This window comes from Haliotis rubra, unplaced genomic scaffold, assembly GCF_003918875.1.
Source record: "Haliotis rubra isolate DU_JTF1 unplaced genomic scaffold, ASM391887v1 Scf91, whole genome shotgun sequence".
In the NCBI taxonomy this organism is placed as follows: domain Eukaryota; kingdom Metazoa; phylum Mollusca; class Gastropoda; order Lepetellida; family Haliotidae; genus Haliotis; species Haliotis rubra.
The window spans coordinates 804366-831119 of NW_025767646.1; the positions used below are offsets into that span (position 1 = coordinate 804366).

General features: G+C 41.7%; 1 protein-coding gene across 1 annotated transcript; it reads right to left on the reverse strand.

The window, feature by feature from the left end:
* Positions 1-1424: 1424 nt before the first annotated feature.
* LOC124264117 (fibrinogen-like protein 1) lies at positions 1425-26754 on the reverse strand. The gene is made up of 5 exons (XM_046698838.1): positions 26252-26754; positions 17390-17498; positions 5967-6055; positions 3165-3431; positions 1425-1880 (listed from the first exon to the last, which is right to left on the reverse strand). Exons 1-5 carry the CDS (start codon positions 26558-26560, stop codon positions 1557-1559), a joined length of 1098 nt encoding a protein of 365 aa, XP_046554794.1. The 5' UTR covers positions 26561-26754; the 3' UTR covers positions 1425-1556.

Genomic DNA, 26754 nt, shown 5'->3' on the forward strand with positions numbered 1-26754 from the left:
TGAGAAAATGTGATTGAATTTTTAATATACTCATGGAAACGAATAAGGGAACACATGAAAGTACAAGTGGAATACTTGTACTCTAATGTGTTCCCTTGTTCGTTTCCATGAGTATATATACACATAAGGCCCCTTCTCTTCTGTACTTTCTGAGAAAAGTCGCCCAATGCAGACGCTGTGCATTAAAACGTGGACCAAGGGCCGGAAGTGTGTGCATAAGATCAAACAACATGTAGCAAATGACCTAACTCTGTATGATATAATTTATTGTATCCCTCAGATAACCTTGCACACTTTATTGCTTGTAACGTACGGCCACTAAAGGGATAGCCCCGTCAAAATTGATTTTACGACACCAACTGTCATTTGGCATCGTCACCAGTGCAGAACATTGGAATATTGTAACAGGGTAAGCTGACATACGGCAGGATGGCCGGACGAACCCTGGCCCTATATACCAGGCCCTACTTTGTGACGTGGGATAATGAATACTTATCTTTACGATCATTGAGTAAGAACGTGAGTGTGACTCATCGCAACTTCAATCAATACGTATTAATAGTCGTAGGCCTACACAGCAATGTGAGCACAGAAACCCCGGTCGATTGACCTCTCTATCTATCTATGGGATAGCCTAGCGCTTAAAGCGTTCGCTCGCTCTCTCTCTCTATCTATGGGATAGCCAAGCTCTCTCTCTCTCTCTCTCTCTCTCTCTCTCTCTCTCTCTCTCTCTCTCTCTCTCTCTCTCTCTCTCTCTCTCTCTCTCTCTCTCTCTCTCTCTCTCTCTCTCTCTCTCTCTCTCTCTCTCTCTCTCTATATATATGGGATAGCCTAGCGCTTATAGTGTTCGCTCGCCATGTCGAAGACCTAGGTTCGATTCTCTCCGCAGTGATAGAACTAGAATATTGGTAGAAGAGGTGTTAAACTGTATTTGCATACCCCACCACCTCTACGCAACAGTTAGCATTGACCTTTGGGATGAATGTGAATTTACTAAGCCATTGGTCAATGTATATCAAAAGATCAGTGTTTAATTTCACATCATATGCGGTAATAAAAGGTAGCAGATAGCTACGACATTGGCATTAAATTTACCATTGGCGAACCAAGAAATCTAAGAGAAGTAGAGGTCTAACTCTGGTTCAGATTCTATATAAAGTACAAGATCTGTTCTTTACCAATCATTCCTCCAGTCAAGAGCCGTCGTCAAATGTTTACACAGATGTATTGAAGAAAACTTGGTTCAGAATAGTCTCTACTGCAAACCTCTGATATACTAAGCGTTATATATGTAAATATTATCATAAGCCGTTTATTATCAACGTAGGGAAAGCTTCAAAGGTGCAACTGCGACTTGGGCGTTCATTGATGTCAATACAAATATCAACGCTAACGAATACATTAAAAGTAAAAGTTCAATCATTCCGACACAGCGCTCTGTTTTATCACATGCCCTTGGACAATTGTGCAAATTTCTAAACAGACTTTCTCCGTAATATTAAGATTTTAGGCCCGTCCAATGAATTAAATAATCGAACTGAAACAAGACAAAATTGTTATCCAACTTTATATTTCAAAAACATACGTAGGTACCTCGCACGCATGTTTGTTGGCACTGGCCAAGTCATGTATATCGGATCTGCAGACATAACAGTGTCGGAAATAGGTTGTATTACCCCTGTCGGGTTACACAACGAGCAATTCTTAAACCACCACCCTGACATGTATGCGCCTGCGCAACTTCCGTCGGAACTGTCGTTGTCAATGGTGGAAAATGGAATTCCCTCCAGATTTGACATGCAGTCATCGAGAAAGTGGTCATCTGCCTTCGGATAGTGGTAGGTCATGGAGAAGCGATACCCATTACTTTCGGAAGATACCTGCAAAAGAGTATTTCAGGATAGCGGGAACATGGTTTGGGAAATAAGAAAACACGAAGTATACGTTCAGAATACCCGGAAAAGAATTGAGTTTACAAATTCAATGGTCACTACTAACCATGCACTCGCGCTTCTCCGTAACAGATATACCTACAAGAAGATTGAGTTTTGTTTTACGCCGCGTTTCGTGTGTGAGTGAGTTTAGTTTTACACCACTTTCAGCATATATCTTCACACATTGTTTGTGAGTTGCAAGTCACAATCAAAATACTTTTCAAAAACATGTACTTATTTCAATTATCCCTAGTTCATATGAAGGCCTACATCGAGTTTATACGGCGAGTGCATTTCCTTTAACGCACCTTTCCGCAAGAAATATGAGCGGAACAGTTTTAGGCAAAAACAAGAATGAAGACTCAACCTATCGACAAATGCATGTGCATGCATTACTAACACAAACAATCGTCTTGAAAACGAGACACTTACCTCCACTAAAATTGACTCACTTTATTACTAAATGACCTGAAACATAAAGACCCCCACCAACTTTCCACCATTTGTCGACCATTTTGATTATGGTCATTAGCAGTTGTATCAAAAAAAGGAATCGTATTAAACGGACCGAGATTACATGACGCTCTGAAGTCGGAGGAAGGAGACGAACTTCTAGCAGTTTCTATTTGTTACTAAATACGTTTTAATGCGTTTACACTTTTTATTTAACCGCTAATTACCATAACAGTATGGCCGACAAATGGTGGAGAGTAGGTGGGGTCTCTATGTTTCAGGTCATTTAAGTAATAAAATGAGCCATTTTTAGAGGAGGTAAGTGTTTCGTTTTGAAGATGAATGAAAGTTTTATCAATCCATGCACATGTATTAGTCGATAGGTTGAGTTTCTACCCTCGTTTATGCCTAAATCCGTTGTGCCTCTCTGCCTAGTGAAGTGCGTCAAAGAACTTGAATTCGCCGGCCAGACGTCGAGCACACCTTGGTATAGTGCAAAGTCGTCTAGTTATATGCAGGACTAAATGATCCCAAGCCAGGTAAGTACTTTCTTTTGTGCGTCAGTTTAGTTGCCGTGTCTGTCTCTAATTCACCTTAGGGGCGGTGGGGTAGTCTAGTGGTTAAAGCGTTGGCTCGTCACGCCGAAGACCCGGGTTCGAATCCCCACATGGGTACAATGAGTGAAGCCCATTTCTGGTGTCCCCCGCCGTGATATTGCTGGAATATTGCTAAAAGCGGCGTAAAACCAAACTCAGTCAGTCAGTCAGTCTAATTCACCTTAAACATATGATAGTAGTGTTGCCTGTAGTTCCACTGGTTTATTTCTGGGGGTTCAGCCATAATGCCTTCGATGCCAAGTGCATGGTCTCTGCTTGTAGTGATCAGATGAACCTTTTCATTCCCTAGCCAGAAGTTGCTATTCTCAGACAAGTTACCGAACCCGTCTCTGTAGTCGTTCCAGCCTCGGCTGAAGTTGACGTAGGGAGCGCTGATTGCTCGTCGGAGGAGGAACAACACGCCTCCATACACCATTTCACAATAAACCTGAAATGTATTACAGGAAATTATACCATCTCATTACAAACGATACACTGATCATCCGTGAAGATCCGTAAGAATTGGTCTTCACAAACCCATGCTTGTCGTAAGAGGCGACGAACAGCATCGGGTGGTCAGAACCGTTGACTTGGTTGACACATGTCATCGCTTCCCAATTGCGTAGATCGATGCTGATGCTGTGGATTGTCTGACTCGGACTCGAGTATTTACAGATCGATGCCATATAGCTGGAATATTGCTGAGTGCGGCGATAAACAACAAAGAAATAAAATAACAAACAAAGTGCATTGTAACCATGTCGGGAATTCAAACACGGACCTTCGGCGTGACGAAGTCTTTCGTTAGATATTTACACCAGTCTGATAATGAACCTTATTCTCTTGCGTTCCTCAAAATATCATTCAGAATATTCCCCAAGCCTGCAAATCAGTCGCTTCCATTTGTTGGAAAAGACTTACTTTAATCCAGGAAAACATCGTTTGATATGCTGAACCTTCTTTTGTATCAACAGTATATTGTAAACAATTTATAGACATTATATAAGGTCAATGCCACTTTTATTACAACCAATACAAAACCCACTATCGACCACGGTCTTTGTTCTCGGTCCATAATGTTGTTTGTGGTCCATAAAAAAGCGATATAAAAGTTATCACGCTAAGCTGATTCACATACACCTACCACTCCATATGCACCTGTCAGGACTGACTGACTGACTGAGTTTAGTTTTACGCCGCTTTTAGCAATATTCCAGCAATATCACGGCGGGGGACACCAGAAATGGGCTTCACACATTGTGCCCATGTGGGGAATCGAACCCGGGTCTTCGGCGTGACGAGCCAACGCTTTAACCACTAGGCTACCCCACCGCCCCGCACCTGTCAGGAAGTGAACATTGGAGTTTCAGTAGCAAATCGGATTAAAACGTTGATGATCTCTTGTTTGAGAGAGGTTCTGCACCTGCATGTGTCCACTGATTACATACCTTTTTTAGTGCTGAGGTGAGGTGAAATGGGGCTTAACGTCGTACTTCAGAATATTTCTCTCATGAGACGACGTGCATGCATGTGTATGTGTGGCTGCTTGTACTAGCCCAGACTTAAGCTGGTTTTATAGTGCAGCTCACTGAGATACCATGCCGCAGTGAAGCATGAATACCCCACTCAGACACATTATACTGACTCCGAGCCGACCAGTCCTTGTTGTACCCATTAATGCCGAGCGCCAGGCAGGGACCAACAAGTATCATATTTTAACGTCATTTGGTATGACGCAGCTGGGGATCGAACGCGCGACCTTCCGCTCTCCGGGGGTACGCTCTAACCACTACACCACGGAGGTGGTCTCTTTTTTTAGTCATTAGTGGATGACACGTTTAGAGAGAAAAACTTAAGTAATAGTTATATCTTGCAACATCCGCGGCTGACTTCATCATTCTCTACTATCATTCTCTCTTTGTTCGTCACGATATGGCTGAGATATTGCCGATGTGACGTTAAATATTAACTCACTCACTCTCTGTCCGGTAAAAAACAGCTTGTGAATAGCCACGGGTGTAATTGAAGTAACATTATTCACAACATTTTTCTATTGTTGACATCACATCCTCACGACTATGTATAAACTAGTTTAGTCACCATTTTTAGTATGGCTGCACTATCACGACAGAGGACGCGTCGGGCGTCCAAAGCGAACATACACCAGCTCCCCTTATCGTCCAAAAGGAAACTTAGTGTATATAAATTGAATGGATTAAGGGTATTTCTGAGTGAGTTTAGTTTTACGCCGCACTCAGCTATATGGGGGCGGTCTGTAAATAATCGAGTCTGGACCAGACAGTCCAGTGATCAACAGCATGAGCATCGATCTACGCAACTGGGATACGATGACATGTGCCAACCCGATCCCGTTAGTCGCCTCTTACGACAAGGATGGGTTGGTGAAGACCAATTCTAACCCGGATCTTTACGGGTGTATGTCTGAGAAACAAAAGACAGGGCCTGTGAGTTACCGTGGTAAATAAATAATCGAGTGTGGTGACTGACATCATCAACAACGCACACGAGTACATGCACTGAGTCAAGTCACCCAGCGGGTCCTGTTTCTGAAAACCTATATTCTTTCTAACGTTGTTTAAAATGTTTCAAGACCTTCGGGAGGTATATTACCGATACCGGTTGAAACAACTGTGTGATGTAATGCTGACCTGGTGCAGTCATATTGTTTCATGCCAAAACTCACTCCATCGACCGACTGACAACACACTCACCCTTCCACCCACTAATCCAGCTCACTCACCACTCACCACGCACCAACCCAGCACACTCACTCACTCACCACCTACAATCCCAGCTCACTCACTCACCACTCACCAACCCAGCTCACTCACTCACCACCTACAATCCCAGCTCACTCACTCACCACGCACCATCACAGCTCACTCACTCACTCATCACTCACCACCCCAGCTCACTCACTCACCACCAACCTATTTCACTCTCTCCCTCCCTAGATACGCACCTGAAACGGGTATGTGGATGCAGTGGGGTGAATGGTAAATACGTCTTTCGTGTTGTTGTAGTGTCCAGAAGTGAAGCCATCATCACAGTCTGAAACAAACAACATAACCAGGGAGAATAGAAGACGGGGAGTGGTCACTCCTCGACAAGCCTCTTTAGCTTTTGGGAAAAAAGTGCTTATTTAAGTCGCTTAAGGCAAATCGTGTTAATTTTTGGCATACAAGGTTTTTAGGAGTATTGAGGGGCGCTGAATCCAAACATGCTGTATGCCAAGCTCAAAAATGCCCCATAATGCCTCAAAATGCAGAAATCCAAGATGGCCGCCAACGGCAGACTGAAACCAGAAAACTAACATATCACTTTCATTAATCAAGTTAGAAAGTTGAAAAATGCTTTTTTGAATGTTTTCACATATGGGGAATGCAATGCAATACTCACTATTGTGATTGTATTGGAAGAAACTGATTCATTTGCATACCTACTGCAAAATTTACCTTTTTGAACAATAAATGAATTTTGAATATTCAGATGGACAAAAAAAATCCCGTCCTTCTCCATCCCATTTTATTTAATTCCCATTTGTTTAAACATGTCAAAACCAAGGGCGACATATTATGGATGCAGTATGAATTTTGACTCAGTATAACAGGGCACTTACAACTAACAATGACACAACTCAAGGTAAGTGTTTTAAGAACAATGAATTTTTTTTATTGTTTATTTGCGGAATCACGGCAATTGAAAGAATGAGCAGTATACACCGTAAAGGTTGTAAGCATTCGCATGTTCCCATTCATATCTGGTGTTCTGGCAGTTGTTGTTAAGTTTCCAACAGTTGCAAGCCTCGATGCATTGCATTGGCTGAGGCATCCTTTCATACAACTGCATGATGTGATCTCCCTGCAAGCTTTTGGGATAGGTGGCAGCGAGAGTAGCCGTGGCACTAACTGACCGTCTTGGTGAACCCACCCCATTTCAGCCACTGGAGGAAGATCTGGATATAGGCAGTGTGCTTGGTTCCAGATACTTGATTGGTAGTGGGAACGCATGATGTGGAACCTTGCTGCGTCAGAGGTTGGTGGCAGAGTCTCTTGTACACTGCCAAGACAAAACAATTTAACACGTGCTTTGTTGCATGTAACGACCTCAGGCACACCATATATTTTACAGATGAACCTCTCTGTTGATCTAGCTAGGTTTACAGTGAAAGGATCAGTATGGTGTTGCTGGAAGACCTTCCATGCTGTTTTCTTACTGTGGCCACTGAACGGAGACACACTATCACATCCAGTGATGGCATGGAAAGCAAGTAGTGTATCAGACGACTTGACTGTAGCGGCCTCAGTGAAACACACACACACACACACACACACACACACACACACCCTGCTAGTACGGGTTTGTCTGTTGGGCTGTGTTCTGTAAGATGGTTTGACAGTAGTACAGCAAGATCTGCTTTATTTTCCTCAAGTGCAATAAATCTAGACCAGTCTGATGGGAGAAACTGACCCACACACTATTTGTTTGGAATCAACATGATACCTGTCAAATACTATGCCAATTCTGTGATAATTTGCTTCCATCTTGAACACGGTGTTTGCAAAGGTTCTGGAGTAGTCACCAAACGTTCAAATGTCAGGCGGCTTTCCGAGTGCCATCACTAGGGCTTGGCATCAATGAGCAGGCAGCTGGACTCATCAAGTGTGACATTAGCAGATGTTTGAACTTCTTGCGTCAGTATACCGGCTAACACAGACTTGTTAGTGGAATGTAGGGTACCACTAGTTGTGGCCAATGATAGTTGGGCGGTCATGAGTTCATGCTGCAGGATGTTTTCCAGCTTTACCCCACGCCCTGCTCTATAGGCTGTAATGAACATTTGTAGAATATTCCGGTCCACTTTGATAGTGCTTTGATTTCCCTTGGAAGTTTGCACTACGTCATACAAAGAGGCAAATGTCTTGGCCTTATTCTTCTGAATAGGCGATTGCAGGTCCAGGTGCTGGTCATTATCAACAGGCTCACACAGACGTTTGTCCACGAAGACTTTCATTTGCTCCAGTCCAAGGTGTTCTGCCCTAAGCAGAGATTGTTGGATCAGTGATGTGGCCACATCCTTGTTGATGATGTTTATCAAGGCGCCACCACCATTTTGAAACACACCATGTTGTTTCAATGATACAACTAGTTTGCTTTCATCAGATTCGTCTTTCTTCATCCTAGTTGTTGCGCTCTCAATGTGTGTGTACTCATTGTGTCTTCGTCGTCCTTCGTCATTTTCAGCATTTCCTTTGTCTAAGAAGCTATGACCGTTCTGAGATTAAAAGACAACGTCCATCTGCTGAGGGCTGATGTTATTCTTGTGATGCCTACTAAGCCTCCACTCCTCTTCCCTGTAGCGTTCAGCCACTCATGACTTTGGTCTGCTGAAACTTAATTGAAGCGTCGATCAGTGCGTTTGACTACAAAGTTGCCGTTCTGGAACTCACGGAGCACTGCAGGGAGACATGACATTTCAGGCAGATATACAGGCATAGTTCACATGATTGTACCTGAAGACGAAAGGTTTGAAAGCATACAAGTGGACATCCCCTAACCCATCAAATTGTGCTCTTGTGAAGCAAAGTGGTAAGCTGACGACAGTCATGTAGTCCCACCAGAAGGCAGCATTAGGGTCATCAGCTGCAAGACCTGCACTGAATTCTTTCAATGGCTGCTGAAATCTGTCAGTAGTCAGTTTCTCAACCATGTCAGCGATGTGACTTGTATCTAAGGACGTAGACAGATCTGCATGCTCAGTTGTTAGAGCTGCGTCCACCTCGTCCATGTAGGCATGGAGTCGTGGGAGGAGTATTTGCCAAAGAGCTTGAGAAGTAAGATTGTGCATTCGCATTGCACGTGCATATACCTTTCCTGCCATGGCATGCTGGGCAGCAGTGGTTCCCAATACATCACATTCTACCCATAGCTCGGCAAGCTGCACCAGCTCATATGCCGTCCAATTATACTGAGAAAGTTCATGGCAGTGTGAAGGTATGAGCACGTTCTTATACTCTTCTACAGACCACTTCAGTTCCAACAGCTTCAGATAAAGGGCCTCGTCCACAGTCAGAACAACATGCTGTTGTCCCATAGACTTGGCTACATGGATCATTCGCTTAACAACTGTGTTCAAGTTATTCAGATCAGATGCAGGAGCCTGTATGATGGGTAGGTAGCCCACTGTAATTTTCTCTGGGTTGACGCTCTGTGATCCCTCTGCTTGGTGCAGGTATGGTGTCAGTTATCACTTCAGGTATATCGAAGGTTCCTGTCTTAGAAATGTCAATGCCACTGAGGAGATCTTCTTCGGGTGGACCACGTTGCCAGGCAGCTACCTAAGTGGCATGGAATGTTCCTTTACCGTCCAAAGTGTACTCATTAATGTCGACGTTGTCTGCTGAGAAATGGACAAAGCGGTCCTTTGCTAGGTTTAGTGGCATAACAGCCCCAGTGTCATCTATGGTCTCTAATGTCTTCTTGGCTAGTGCAGTGTCAAGTTTGATGCCATCACGATAACTCATAAGATGACCTGCCTGGTGAAACATGTTCACTAGCTCTCTCGATCTTGTTGCTTGGTGAAGGGCACTGGCCAATCCTATGTGTTTTGGGGTCAAGAACCCGTCTCCTGTCTCCATTAGCTGACCACCAAGTAACAAGTTGAGAAACATGTACAAACTATTGGGTATGCTCACTAATACTCTGTCTTCGCTGATGTCTATTCCTTTTGGTTTGGGATGAGAAACCATGTCACCACGAACCTGCAGGTCCAAATGGTCGGAAATGTATCCTGATCCTCATGTATGAATGATTGAATGACTTTGTTAATATCCTTTGGTAGCAACTTTTGTTACCATTTCAGAAATTGGAATATGCCGAAATTTGAATGGCACCAACACAGTATGAGGTTCGTTTCGAGCACGATCGTGCAATACAACAATATTATATATGCCCACAAGACGGTCAGCTTGTTTGTCTTTAAAAGTGTTACTCCGGGCTATAAATGAAGATGGTATATCTATTTGGACATTGTTAGCTATTGTGCAGTTCCAGTTCCATTCATCTACGAGATCAAGGATATCAGCATGTTTTGCTGATTGCTCAAGTTCTTGACAAAGCCAGAATAAGATCACATTTGTGATTTGTGGTGACACATGTCCCATCCACTTGGTGTTACGTTCAAACAGGACAAGACAAGTCCGGTGATATGCTTCATCTGCAGCTCTAAGATCATTTACACGAGCCAGTCGAACTCTTAATCATTGATCATACTTTGTTGCTTCCAGTGTTCTGGTGCTGACTTTTGATTCTTGTATTGGATGAAGTGATTCTTTCTTGTCTTTTTGACAAAAGAAACACTTCTTCCAATCAATCGCAGATGTTTTGCTTCGAAGAAGAACACTTGGGGAGGTTCCAGACGAACTTTTGCTGTTCGCTTCTCTCAATGCAGCATTCTCTAGTCTTTTGACTTTTGATTTACTCATGTAACTAGATCGACAGTCCTTATGCCATAAGATTGGCTGAGGTGAGTCCATTTGGAGTATTTTAGTGAATCGATCAGTTACTTCTCGGAAATTGTCATATTGTAATTTAGAACGAAGTTGTCTAATAGTATTGACTGACCGAAGACCATAATATATCTACGTGCAGTGACAACAAGCATTGTGTACGTCATTGCAGGTCATACCAAATTAACCTTCTTAAGCATGATATTATAAGTTGAACGACAAATTTATTGTTAAAATGACAATTTTGGGCAAAAGACGTACAATTCAAGAATTTTCTACAGTTTTAATCATGAAATTGAGTATTTCATTTCATTCCCCATATGTGAAAACATAAGAAAGCATACTTTTTTCAACTTTCTACCTTGATAAATGAAAGAGATATGCTAGTTTTCATGTTTCAAGTTGGTGTTGGCGGCCATCTTGGATTTCTGCATTGAGGCATTATGGGGCATTTTTTAGCTTGGCATACAACATATATGGATTCAGCACCTCTCAATACCCCTAAAAAGCTTGTATGCCAAAAATTAACACGATTTGCCTTCAGGGTTAACAATTTGAGTAATTTGTCCTAGTCTACTTAGGGTATGCCTCGACTCGTCACGTGACCAGTTTAGCCAATATGGCGGCAGCTTAATTTTTACGATTGAGCCTGATTTATTTTCAAGAGCTGATTACATTCGCTGAGTGCTGTGACAACTGAAAACCTACATGCAGAAGGAAAGTCACCTATTCTATCACTTCATTTTAAGTCAAATAATTGTTATTAGTGTCAGTATTAGTACAGTAGATTTGTAGTAAAGTTTCAAGTCGGCATGTTGTAGCTCACTGGCTTCCACTCTCGGAACACAACGAAGAAAGACTAAATTCTGTCGATAAAAACTTCATTCACATATTCGTTTAATTTTTAGAAGGGAAATATACCTTTAGTTGAAAGGTGTTTGCAAGTAATAGTGATAGTTTTATAAGTTTAATTTATTTTGTTAGGGTGTATTTGAGGTGTGTGAAAAATGTGATATGCTGGCTTCCATCCTCGGTACACAGCGAAGAAAGACTAAATTCTATCGATTAAAACTTCTTTCACATACATCTTTAATTTTTATGAGGGGAATATACCATCAGTTGAAAGGTATTTGCGAGTAATGTGATAGTTTTATAATTTTAGAAAGATTGTAAGGGTGTATTTGATGTTTGTGAAAAATATGACATATCACCGATCTGTTCTGAGTGTCTCTAGTTATTATTATATAAACTTCTTTCACATACACCTTTCAGAGGAATGAGGGGAATATACCATCAGGTGAAAGGTGTTTGCAAGTAATTGTGATAGTTTCATAATTTACTTGCTGAAGTACTGTTAAACGCAACCGAAGTTGCGCTGAGAACGAACCAAGTCACTGTGTGCGTTGGAGCGTGACGAGGCACACACGAATTAGTACAAATGGTAGAGAAAGAAAGCGAGTGACCTATCCCTGCTGTAGATTATCCCTGCCGTAGATCAACCCTGGTTTAACATTTTCTGAACATATATAATTTCGACAGAAACACATTACTATCTTTATTGAAAAGGAGCCCCAATGAGATTGGAGATTCTGAAATTGAGGATAATCTAGGCTTGCTTGATAACGGTCTTCCATCACAGAAAAGTCCGAAGAGAATATAGTCTGAGGGACGGCCTGTCCAAAAGTTCATAGCAGTAGCTATCTAAACTATCTAAATACATTACGGTTCGGTTCCAGTTCTAGCTTAGCTACACTTTTAATAAACTGTTTGCAAGGATAACATTGCTTGTTCATTGTCACCGTGCAGCATAACCTCACCATGGCCATGGACAGACCGGGTATATGCAGAAATGACGTTTCTCGCCAAAGAAGGTGCTGATGCAAGGACAATTCACAAAGCAATGACAGTGGCCCCGTGGAAGATGACCCACTGTCAAGAAGACCTTGTGAGTGAGTGAGTGAGTATGGTTTTACGCCGCTTTTAGCAATATTCCAGCAATATCATTACGGGGGACACCAGAAACATTACGGGGGACACCAGAAATGGGCTTCACACATTGTACTCATGTGGGGAATCGAACCCGGATCTCCGGTGTGACGAGCGGTCTCTTTAACCACGAGGCTACCCTTGTCTCTGGTAGGGTCTCTGAATGAACAATGTAAATCGCTAGGTGGAAAGTTACGGATGATTATCAACTTGTGTATATCCATTAAAAACATCTTTGTACTCGCGTTGTCAAATCACAAATACATTCAAATGCAAACAAAACTAGAAAAAACATATGATTGATTTTACAGTAAAACGTGTCAGTATAATTAACATCCTGACAACTTATTTTAGAAGCATTTAAGAATTTATCAGTTTTTGTCAAATCGTCAATATAGTTCAGAAAGATGGGCATAGTCAGCCAACGGCAATCGTTAACTGTCGTTCCGAAATACGCACAATAATTACAACCTCACAAGGATTGTCTTCAAAATCATGGTTCCAGAAAGCTTGGAACCTGAAGGGATCCAATCGAATAAGTAAGGAGGTTTATTTAATGAATAATTGATTTTCCAGTATAACCCCCACGCCGTGATAGAGCTCAAATATTGTTCAATGCTACTTTCTAAACAACTCATGTTTTCACCATCAGAACATGCTTGTTAAATAGAAAACAGAAAAGAACTCCACCTTACTTATACTCCCGACATTCCTATTGTACTACATTAATACCAACGGAAATTGTAAGCAAGTTCTTGATTTTAACGACCTTGTCATCAACGATAAGTAATGAAGCTCAGAGATAATTGCACAGAACACTGATGCCAGTACAATACACTTCAGTGAAACGACACAGCAGAAGCTATAAAGTAGTAAAGTAAGTAATATTAGGGATCACCATTTTCGCACATGCACAACGAGAACAAAGGACAAACTGACAATGTGGCCTAAATTAAACATTATTAATACGAGCCGAAGAGTTGTTTATTATCCTAGCAACAAAATATATACCGAGTAACTTTCCAGTGTACCCCGTGACTCCTTTCATCTTCAGGTGATATTAAGACAGGCTGTAGTATTACCCTTAAGAAGAACCATTATTTATTGATCCGGTCCTTAAATCGATCTTTGAGATATGACGATCATGACTCCCACACTTTAAAATGTACTTACGACAACAGCATCGTAAAGGACGCTTTGTGATATGATGTTGGTCTATTCTCTTCAAGGGCCACTAGGGGCGGTGGGGGGTAACCTAGTGGTTAAAGCACCCGCTCGTCACACAGATGACCCGGGTTCGATTCCCCACTTGGGTACCATGTGTGAAACCCATTTCTGGTGTCCCCCGTCGTTATATTGCTGGAATATTCCTAAAAGCGACGTAACACCATACTCACTCACTCACTCACTCAAGGGGCACTACACAGGTATATTTGTTTGTTTGTTGTTTAATGCTGCACTCAGATATATAGCGGCGGTCAGGAAATAATCGAATCTGGACCAGCCAATCCAGTGGTCAACACCATAAGTACACCCGATCCTGTTAATCGTCTCTCACGACAAGCATGGGTTACTGAGGATCAATTAAAACCCGCATTTAGTACATACACAGAAGTCGTCCAGAGAGTGTACCAACTTACCGGAAGTCAGTTTCAAGTTTATCGAAACTGTTAACCGTATTCGGAATGAACATCAGAGAATCAGACCCTACGATGCAAACCTATCAGCACGAATTTTGGGTTAAACTTAACCATAGATCATACATACCGGGCGCACCTAAGTGAGATATAGTATGACCAGAAATTATTGAGAATTTTAGGAATATGTTTAATTGGATTTCTAGTATAAACAACCTTGACCAGCTCTCAAGTGCTTGGTTTCATTCAAGAGAGACAACTCCGTTAATCCTTTTTCATTAGTTTGTGAAGAGTTATCCCCCTTTGTTTATTTGCTGACATTTTCAGTGATCCTCAGTATGGATGATTTAGAGAAGAGGAAGTTGCTTTTAGAGTATTATAACAAGGACATCAGATCAGCTAAAGTGATTTCAAGTAGAACAGGCATCCCTTTGTCCACTGTTTATCGTGTTTTGAAAAATATTGCAAATGGATAATGGCATTGAGCACCAGGGAGGCTCAGGTAGGCCCAGGAAATTGACTGTCGGTGACAGGGGGCGGCTTGGTATTCTTGTTTTTAAAAACAAACGAAGGAGTTTCAAAAACGTAAGGCTGGATATGATTGATAGAGGAACTGTGGCTGTCTGTAAGGAGACAATTAGTGCTGAGCTGCATGCAATGGGTTGGCAGAAAAGTCGAAGAATTCCATCACCGATCATGAAACCTGAACAAAAGGAGCGAAGGTTGAACTGGTGCTTACAGCATAGAAATTTTAACTGGGACAATGTGATTTTCTCAAATGAAAGTTCTGTGTGGCTGTTTCCTAATACACTGAAATTCTGGACCAAACAAACTGAAAAACCTTTGTAGCAGCGCCCAAAGTACAGTTCGAAATTTAACGTGTGGGGTGGCATATCTATGTTAGGGGCAACGCCCCTCTGTGGATTTGAAGGGAATATGAACAGTGAGCGGTACACACATATTCTCGAGGGACATTTACTTCCATCTGCTCACGTGTTCTATGGAAAGTTTTTGATTTTCCAGCAGGGCAACGACCCAAAACATCGTTCAAAGCATTCACAGGCCTGGTTTCGGACCCAAAATATGACATTATTAGATTGGCCAAGCTATAGCCCTGACCTAAATCCAATAGAAAATGTTTGGGGACTTATGAAGGAAAGTGTCAATAAGAACAATCGGACAAATATTGCTGAAATAAAAGAAGAGGTGGTCCGATATTAGGACAGCATGGACCACGACTTTCTAACTTCTTTGATCAGTAGTATGCCCCGCCGCATTGAAGCCTGCATTGCTGCCCATGGTGACTTGACAAAATACTAACTGTTCACCCGTCTTTGAATTTGGAGTTATGGTCTGCTAATATTCACATTTAATACGTACGTAATGAGTGAAAAAAACAACAATTACAACCTTAAATTCTCAATAATTTCTGGTTGTACTGTAACTCCACACAGCGAAATGTGGTGCCTTGCCAAATCACACTGCCAAATCGCGCAAGGCACCACATTTCGCTGGGTGGAGTTATCTCCCTTAGGCGCGCCCGGTATGTATGATCTATGGTTAGGTTTTACCCAAGATTCGTGCTGATAGGTTAATTTGCATCGTAGGGTCTGATTCTCTGATCTTCATTCTGATAAGGCGATTTCGGTTTTGAAGACGTGAGTCCATCACATTGTCTGCATCTGTCATCCCCTGAATCCACAGTGATTTTTGTACTTATTTGATCACAAACATCAGGCTAAAGGTATACACATATGCGTAATACTAGTCTAGCCCTCTCTGCAATGCTAAAACCCTAAATGAAGCAAGTCTAGATTTCCTCAGGTTCAGGATCTCTGGTCTCACTGGAGCTAATTTTCAATTTAAATGGGTTTGTTTTTTTCTGTCACAATTGTATATATTCAGAGACTAAGCGTCAGTCTAGCGTAAGACGAACGTTTCAGTTTGTGCTGTTTATCAGGAATATTTACAAGTGCTTAACCAGTCACTGCTGATATGCATCTCATTTCTAATTATATCCTTCTCGTGAATGCAAAGCCTATGAAATCAAATACGATGAAAATATGTGGGAAAGGCTAAAACAGTATAAGGTGTGTTTTTGGTATACTGTTGGGGTAAAAGAACTAATGTTTTACTATAACTAAACAACAATGGCACCTTTATTCACTCAAACATATATCACCACCACCACTACTACTACTACTACTATTACTACTACTACTACTACTGCAACTACTACTATTATTACTACTACTACTACTACTACTACTACTACTACTACTACTTAACAACGTCGTGATGGAGTGGATAGTGCATCTGACTGGAGAGTAGAATGTCTTGGTTCAGTCTCCGGGCGCGACAAACCAACAAACGTTTTAAGACGTTACGTGTTGCAGAGGAACATGTGTTTATGGATTGACAACTTCTGTTTAGCAACAGATCGTCATCAAGCAAGTAATGATAAGGGACCGTTCATAATTCATGGCTAGGGGGGTGATGATTTTTATGGAGAAGCATGTACAATGTGACAGACCCCCCGGAAATTATGTACAAAGTAAGTGACCACCCCCCTCACTTAATCAATGACCCCCCTCCCACTTCCCATATTTTGTAAGCATAATTTTATAATATTGTTATGGACACACACACACACACACACACACACACACACACACACACACACACACACACACACACACACACACACACAGAGAGAGACAGGGGTGGAAATAACCCATTGCCCGACGTCCCAGTCCTGTGTTTTTTTTCTGTCGGGCAAGCAAAATATCATGCTGTACCGGTGTCCAGTTGACTTTCCAATGTTAATTATGTTGTTTATTTAAAAAATCAAGAAGAAAATCGGCCTTTTTTAGTGGAAAATATATCAGGGCAAGTGATTTTACATGTGCCACTGTACCGGAGTACACTAGCAATTTTAAAGTTATTTCCACCCCTGACAGAGTATCATCATCACCCCCACTGGCCATAAATTATGAACGGCCCTTAACGGTGTGAACATCGACACCGACATGTGGAAACGAAAAGAAGAAGAAGATGCCAATCCTACTGTTCCTCTCCATCACAACAGCTTGTTGTTACCCTGGCGACAGACTAAAACTATAGCTGGTTTGCTTGGACTCTCGACGCAGACCGTGTGTGGGGTAACTACGTTAAACACCGTTTCATCAGCACCACCAATTACACAAGAAATACACCAATGTTTAAAGTTCGCATTTAATAGCAAGTAAAGTTACCTTGCATCAGACGTTCACACCTGTCGCCCACGTAGCTGTTGTAACATCGACAAGAGTTGGAAACTGTGTCGTACACACCGTCATTGAGACATGGCGGCTCCTCCAGGCTCTGGAGAAAATACAACAGTATAAATTATTATGTGTTTTGTTTGTTGTTTAACGCCACACTCAGCAATATTCCAGCTATATAATGTGAATAATCCTGTCTGGACTAGGCAATCCAGTGATCAACATCATGAGCATCGAGCATTGAGCTACAATGGTATGTGTCAACCAAGTCAGCAAGTCTGACCACCCGATCCCGTTAGTCGCTTCTTACAACAAGCATGGGCTACTGAAGACCAATTCTAACCCGGATCTTCACGAGCACTTTCTCCAATTAGAACCGCATGGGCTAACTTAGAAGGTGTGCCAGTTAAATGTGCATATATCGTTTACTTTGTTGATACCAGGATGAAACCGTGCATGCTGACAGTCACATGTTCTGTAGTTATACTGGCTATACTGGCCGTCTTAAGACACGCACGTCCTCGAGGGGGAACGTTCCGATCAGTACCCGGTGTGACCACCATGTGTTGTTACCACTGCTCTAAACATTGTGGACACAGACTTTATATGTCTACAGATTCTCTGCCGTGGATCGTTTATAGCTATTATCACTGTGCACATGATTGTCACAACGTGCATGTATACTACACAATCACTGTTTAAATGTTGACAGGGTAATATCGACATCTGTATGCTTTGATACTAGTCATCGTGACACGCGAGATGTGTCAAAAGTCAGTTCACAAATTCAGTATCGTGTGTATCCACCATTAAAGTTGATGCAGGCTTGACAACGATGAGGCATAGACGACACTAAGCGTTTGAAGAAAGTTAGGGGAATATTGTTCCATGCCAGAACCATTGCTTGTCCCAATTCAGCTAACGTCAATAGATGATTCTGACGTAAACTTCCTTCAGCGTGTCATCATTTGTTTGATAACAGTGTTAGGAACTAAACCGAAACGTCGCAACTACTACTGCAACAAAGAAGTTGTCTATCCATAAAAAGTGTTCCACTTCTGACGTAAACGTCTCTCCATTTATGCCAAGCGTGCTCGCTAGGGGACAGGCCCGGAGAAACAGCTGGCCAAGTGAGTACCGGAATGTTCTACTGTCTTAGGAAATCTGCCACAACACGAGCGACATGTGAATGGGCATTATCTTGCTGAAGCGTGAAGTTACGTCTCTCTGTCCTTCAATGACCTGCTGCACATGGGGCCCAATGAACTCACCCCTCTATCGCAGACCTGTCAGATTGCCGTTGACAATGACAAGTTGTGTCCGATCATGAGATGAGGTACTTCTCCCTACCATAACGATGAAGCCACCACCTGTCGACGTTGAACAACGCACGCGCCAGCATACCGTTCACCTCGCCTTCCCGCCCTGCCATCTGAGACTCGCCAGTGAACAAAATACCAACCCAATCCTGTCTGCTGATGACGTACGCGCAGTTTAGGTTGAACTTAACCTGTTTTACAAAACATTCAGAGCCTAGAGAATAATTAGACTAAGATCTAGTCTCTGAAATGAGGGGCGGTGAGGTAGCCCAGTGGTTAAAGCGTTCGCTCGTCACGCTAAAGACCCGGGTTCGATTCCCCACATGGGTACAATGTGTGAAGCCCATTTCTGGTGTAGGTACCCGTGAAGAGCCACCTCCTCGTGGTGGGTGCAGGGTAACGCTAAGCGCTCTTCGACCCCCCCGTTGTGGACCCGGGGGTATATTTGGTCCACCAACCCGTTTGTCGTGGGTTGCGCCCCTGTGTCGGTGGAGGACGGGATTCTGGTGGTTGAGGGCATATGGAGCCTGGAACCGTGTTCATTTTGCCCAACACACCACTTCGACCCTTACTTCACCTAGACGGGTGGTAGAGATGGCCCGGTTCTATCAATGGCTGTTCACGCCATGCCCTGAGCATGGACATGTTCATGTTGACATTATTTTGCTTATATTGTATGTTGGCACTGAATATTGTGTTTATTCTATTATCAGTATAATATTTGCCTACAGCCCTTTTTTCCAGAGGGCGGTGGCTCATGGGCCAATCTGGATATATAGACCTCTGAATTCTGTGTTCTATAGAAAAGTGTCATGGGCCGAACCAGCCTGGCACATCTTCTTTAAGATATAATGGCTTTTCAAGTCTGTATTCTCTGGAGTATGGCATCCCTGTAACCCTGGTGTTGCAGACTGGTTTCCTCTGCAATACCGACCTTGTTGACACTCGATGGCGGGTGGGGAGCAGGGTTGTTGAATTATATCATTACACTATGACTAACAACGCTCAATCTTCTGGTTCTTCTAAAACGAGCAAACGTCGTCACATGTCTCTTCATCTGATGAAGAGATATCTTCTTTCAATAATGATTCCTGGCCAAGGTTTTTGGTCATTGAAAGTGCTGATGGGATTCCTTTAAAGATCAATCCTTTTGCAGTCTCCAAGGGTATCCAAGGTATCTGCGGAGAAGTCAAAAAATGTCACTCGTCTCCGGAACGACTCCCTTTTAATTGAACGCTTACGAAGGCAACAGTCTGTCAATCTGCTAAGACTGCAGCAGTTTGTAAACAATCAGGTTGTTGTTTCAGTTCACAAAACTCTCAACACGTGTAGAGGTATCATTAGAGACAGGGCCCGCTGTCTCTCAGATATGACAGAAGAAGAGATTGTGGCAGAGTTGAAAGACCAGGGAGTTACTTCAGTTATACGTTTTAGCAGGAAACAAGAGTCAACTTTTATCGAAACAAATACTTACCTTTTCACGTTTAGTTTGCGTTCTCTTCCCAAATTAATAAAAGCAGGATACTGTAATATCGGAGTGGAGGTATATGTACCAAATCCACTCCGGTGTTACAACTGCCAGAAGTTTGGATATGGTGCGAGGTCTTGCACTGGCAAGTCAGTATGCTCACGCTGCAGTGGAGCTCATGGCAGTACTGACTGTACTAATGACATAAAGTGTGCCAACGGCGGTGGTGAACATCTGGCATCATCGAAAGCTTGTCCAAAATTTGAGTATGAGACCAAATCCTGAAATTGAAATGTACTAACAATATCTCATACTTTGAAGCCAAAAAAATGGTAATAGCTCAATCAAAACCAGCTACAGGTCTCACATACTCTGCTACAGTTTCATCTCCTGCTTCTTCTTCTGTTAAAAAAGCTTCAACTGTTTTAACTTCTTGTCCGACAGTGATATCCTGGATTAATGACGCCCAGCTAACCTTTGACGGCACGACTCACTGATCACAAGATCGTCAGCGCTCATCAGCCTCCCAGACTAAGGAGACCCAACAATCACAAACTTTGGACATTACTTCCAGTCCAGCTACTCAGAGTGCTGCTCACCTTGCAAGCAAAGAAAAGAAAAAGTTGAGAAGAAAGGCCAGAGCTCTTCAACATTTAGAAGAGCATTCTCCTATAACTCCTCCTGTTGCGGTTCAGAATCCTTCACAAACAGGGTGTAGGAGTGGCGCTGCCTCGCGCTCACGATCTCCAGTTGAGCCTCCCTAAACATGTTTATGACATTAATACAATGGAATTGCAGAGGCCTTAGGAACAATTTTAAGGATCTACAATTATTTTCGCAAGATCTTACACCATCAGCTTTTAGTCTACAAGAGACATACCTGAAAAGTACAGATCGATTTGAATTGCGTCGGTACAATTCGTTTCATTCAGGCCACTGCTGGTGCTTCTATTCTCGTGAGGCAGGGTGTTATCCATAGCCGGTTCCTCTTAAAACCAATCTTCAGGCTGTTGCTGTCCATCTTACTTTACAGATAACCTTTACACTTTGCTCTATGTATATTTCTCCTTCTTCAGTTCTTCAGCAGTCCGATCTTCAGGATCTATTTGACCAGCTCCCGAAACCCTGTATCATCATGGGTGATCTTAATGGACATAACCCTCTGGGAGGGAGTTCCGCAACTAACACTAAATGTAAACTCCTTGAGGATTTCATTTCAAATAATAATATATGCATATTTAATGATGGATCAGCCACATATTTGCATCCTGGTACAGGAACATATTCTGCACTTGATCTGTCACTAACAGATCCAAACAGTTATAACGAATTTGAATGGTCGGTCCACGACGACCTGTGTGGAAGTGGCCATTTTCCCACAATACTTTCAGCTATAAACCCTAATGATGAGCCTCCTACAACAAGGCGGAATTTTAAAAAGGCCAACTGGCCTTTATTTCACACTCTTTGTTCTGATCGATTGAAATCTGACTGTTTTGTCAATGTTATGGATCCTATTCAGTTGTTCTCGGACAAGCTAAATATAATAGCTGATGAAGCTATTCCTACGTCCTCTGCGACACCACACATTTGTAAACCATGGTTTACTGATGATTGCAAACAGGCCAGGAAGTGTAGGAAGAAGGCAGAGAAATACTTTCGCCGGCATCCTACAGTTCACAATTTAAATAATGTTAAAATCACTAGTGCTAAGGCTCGACGTGCTTTTAAACAGAATAAGCGTCAGTCTTGGCGAAATTATGTTTCCAAGATAAACTCACGGACGCCGATTTCAAAGGTGTGGAATATGTTACAAAGGATAAAAGGTAAAGGTTCCAAATCTACTGTTCATCATCTGAAGGATGGTGATAATTTGTTAACTCTCGCCAAACATTTGTCTGCATCCAATTATGTCCCTGAGTTTCAGAAACATCAGAAACAACAGGAGAAGAAAAGAATAAATTTTACCTGAGACAATGGAGAAGACTACAATGAATTATTTTCAATGCATGAGTTACGTACTGCCCTTGAGCAAGCTCATGATACAGCAACAGGGGCTGATAATATACACTATCAGCTCTTGAAACATTTACCCGAATCATGTTTGGAAACACTTCTAAATATTGTTGATACAATATGGACTTCAGGGAATTTCCAAACTTCGTGGCGTAAAGCCATAGTAGTCCCTATACCAAAGCCTGGCCGGGATCATGCTGATCCGTCTAATTACAGACCAGTGTCTTTAACGAGTTGCGTCTGTAAAACCATGGAACGAAAAGTAAATAATAGATTAACAGATTGGTATCTTGAAACCAATAATCTCATAACAAATATTCAATGTGGTTTCAGGAAAAATCGTAGTACCATTGATCATTTGGTACGTTTAGAATCCTTTGTCAAAAATGCAATAGTAAATAAACAACATGCAGTATCGATATTCTTTGATCTCGAGAAAGCATACGATACCACCTGGAAGCATGGCATTTAAAAGGATTTACATGATTTTGGTTTAAGGGGTCGTTTACCTCTTTTTATATCACAGTTTCTAACAGACAGGCAATTTCAAGTCCGAGTGGGTTCAACCCTGTCTGACCATTATAATCAGGATCAGGGTGCCCCCACAAGGCAGTATTTTGTGTGTAACATTGTTTAGTATTAAGATTAACAGTTTATCAAAGGTTGTAAACGATTCAGTTGATGGATCACTTTTTGTGGATGATTTTAACATTTCTTGTCGCGGTAAGAATATGCATCCTATTGAACGGCAACTACAGTTGTGTTTAAACAAAATAAATAAATGGTGTCTTGAAAACGGCTTTAAATTTTCTAAATCAAAAACTAATTGCATACATTTCTGCCGTAAATATAAACCACATAAAGCCCAGAACTGTTTTTAAATGGCACTCCCATCAAGGTGGTAAAAGAGGCCAAGTTCTTGGGTCTGATTTTCGACTCCCATTTAACCTTTCTTCCGCATATTAAATCCCTTAAAACTAAATGCCTGATTTATTGAAAGTCGTTTCTAATTCAAAGTGGGTAGGGGACCAAACTACCCTCCTACACCTATATAGATCACTGGTCCGCTCGAAGCTTGATTATGGCTCCATCGTATATGGTGGAGCCTGTAAAAGCAACCTAAAACTATTAGATTCTGTCCATCACCAAGGTCTGAGACTTTGTCTTGGGTCATTCAGAACATCTCCTGTTGACAGTCTCTACGTCGAGGCAGATGAACCATCTCTTACCAAACGCCGTACAAAAACTATCATTACAATATATTACCAAACTATATTCTAACGAGTCTAATCCTGCATTTCACTGCATCTTTAATCCTCTTTATGAGGATTTGTACAACAAGAAATCTTCTCTTGTTCCGCCTCTTGGGCTCAGGATTAAGCCATTCATTACTGCTGCCGGCATTGAGCTGGAAAATATATCTCCTTCCCGTCTTCTTTCTTCTCCTCCTTGGCAATTGGTTAGGCCACAAGTCGACCTAACACTCACTAAATTTTAAAAATCAGAAACTAATGACTTACTATATAAACAAGAATATATTCAATTAAAAAGTAAATATAATACATATAAATCCTTATTTACAGATGGGTCCAAGGATGGTGGCGCGGTTGCTTGTGCCACTGTCATTGCGTCCAAAACAATATCTTCCAGATTACCCAATGACAGTTCAATTTTCACAGCAGAAGCAAACGCAATACTAACAGCTCTTAAATATATAAATAGACACCCTAAATATAAACAATATATCATATTTTCAGACTCTCTTTCTTGCCTTCAGGCGATTAAAAATATGTCTTGTAAACATCCAGTTTTTATAGAAATTATAGAATTATATAATGATCTTGCAACTGGCCAATACGACATCGTTCTCTGTTGGTTACCCAGCCACGTTGGCATTTCTGGGAATACGATGGCTGATTTTGCTGCCAAGGCAGCACTCAACAAATCTGTGTCACCACTTCTGATCCCATACTCTGATTACAGAGCTAGCATTAGAACTTAGATCCGTGACCTGATGCAAAAAAAGTGGGATGCCCAAGTAGGTATCAATAAATCACATGCAATAAAACCAACTATCGGTTACACCTACTTGGGTTGTCAGTCCAGATTTGACGATGTCGTTATTGGCCACACAAGATATACTCATGAGTACCTATTGAAAGGTGAGGATCCTCCGTTTTGTATCCCTTGTGATGAGAGAACCACGGTCAAGCATGTCCTGCTTGACTGTGTTGAATTCTCCACCATAAGGGATAGATATTTTAATGTCAAAACAGTAAAGGACCTTTTTAGTAACGTTAATTATCATTTAATCATTGATTTTTTAAAAGAGATAGGTCTGTTAAATGCATTTTGATATATGTTTTGTAAATAGATATGGTTTTATAATTGGTAGTTTAGATTATCAACTTCGATTGTTAGTGGCTGTACCCTCAAAGGGGGTTGAAGTATTATAAAATTATTGTCCTCCTGAGAGGGTACGTAAGTCCCAACACGTTTGCCACGTTTTTAATCGTAGAATATGTGTGCTTTTAATTTATGGCTAGATTTCTTTTTTGTCGCCAATGGCTGAAGGGATGGTGTAAATCCAACTAGGGTCCATGCAGGTAGCAAAAGTAATGTAAGTCCCCATGGTCCCTGGTATGGTGATCTACCTTCAGTTATTGGCGATTTATAGCCCATTTAAATACTGTACACGCTTTCTCTTCCCACAGAGGTTACTCCTGTCATATCTATCTTCCTACGTAACCTCTGTTCTAATACGGCCCTTTCATGGTGTGAGCGTTCAAGACTCGTGATTGGAGACAATCAGATTTAGTTGTGCAATCAGCAACGTTGTTTCAAAAGTGATCATTCGCAAGGCCTCGGTAATTTCCGTATGCTTCGAGAAAACTAAACTTCTTCCCCTGCGCGATGCGCAAACGTTTCTTCTAGACAGAACTCAGTTATGTTATGGCGGATCAGTGGCGTCTCCATCGCCCTCGTTGACAACGGACAAGCTAGCCATTAAACGTCTTGTGTGTAACATCAACACAAGTCCCCGGCAGATGGGGGATATTTGTGGCCCCACATTTGCTTGTGTTAGTCAAGTTGAATCTAAGTCGATGTAACAGGTGTTCTGATTGGATAGAAAGAAGGGAGATAATTTGTGTTGCGATCTTTTGCCGCTAGGGGATTTTACGAGAACCGGGAAATATGGCAGAGGTTACGTATTAGAACAGAGGTTACGTATGGGGAAGATATGACAGGAGTAACCGTTCTTCCTATTTGTGGGAAGAGAATTGTGCACGAAGTGCTCGTGCCACGCGCGATACGTGACATCAAATTTCAAAGTGCTTTTCTACATGTTTATTTAGGGTTGTGTTTGCAATTTTATGTTATGCACAGTTACTTTTTCCGTTAGTATACATTCTGCCTTTCTTTTCCTTTCATGACATTTTAAAAATAATCAAAAACTAACATTCGTATTATCTCCCATGCGTTTCTATTTCTTGAGGAGTGTATCACCAACTGAGAACTGTTGTGAAAGCCGCCCATCGTTCCATAAAATACATCTGAATTTAATCAGGGGCTAAACTAACCAGAGGCTGGAAACCTTTACACTTTGCATATAAGTAAAAATTTAACACCTGTTGAATTTAATCTCACTATGGAAGTAATGTGTACATTATCATGCAAATAGGTATAGCATATTTCTATCGTGTAGTTAACAATACAGACGATGAAATGTGCATGACATTAACTTGAACGTCAGATCCGATCGTTACGATCGTGACTAACTGCATGTAATTATTGTGTTTTATTATCATATATGCTTCACGTTGGTGGTCAAGACCATTTTCAAACAACATACATGTCATTTCCTTATGTATGACACAACAAGAAACTGACGAGAATTACAATTACTACCAACCTACTGTGGGTGTCAAGGTTCTAATATTGTTGTCGACAGAGGCTTTTTACCTTATCACACGCACGCACGCACGCACGCACGCACACACACCTCCAAAATCCTGGATCCGCCCCTAAGAAGTATGTGTAGTTTCTTACCTCGTCAGAATTGAAATGAAGGTAAGAATCCGTGCACTCGGTGTCCTGAAGAAACACATCATTGATGTAGCATGTCTGTGTGGACAGGTGGACACTGTAGGATTTACATCCTTCAGCCTGGAGACATTTTGATGCACAGAATATCCTGATACTTCTGTGTAGATCTGGTGAAGTGAGGGCAACGGCAGTCGTTGTTGTCGGATCGAAACACGCATTAACTTTTACAAACGAACCTGTCGAAATTGAAAGGGTTCCTTTCAACCAAGTCACAGCCAGAAAGATGGTAACAGTTATTTGTTCCAATCCCATTTTGGTTAAGAAGTTTACGACATAAAAATGATCCAGTACATTGGCATGGCTATTAGTTGCTGTTGTTTTGCCTTGTTGAACAAAATAATTGTTTCATATAATAGAACACACTCCAACACAACTGTTGAGACCTGTAGACAAGGAGTTTGTGCTAAAATTACACTGATGCTGAAACTCAGAAACGCCTTCAAGGT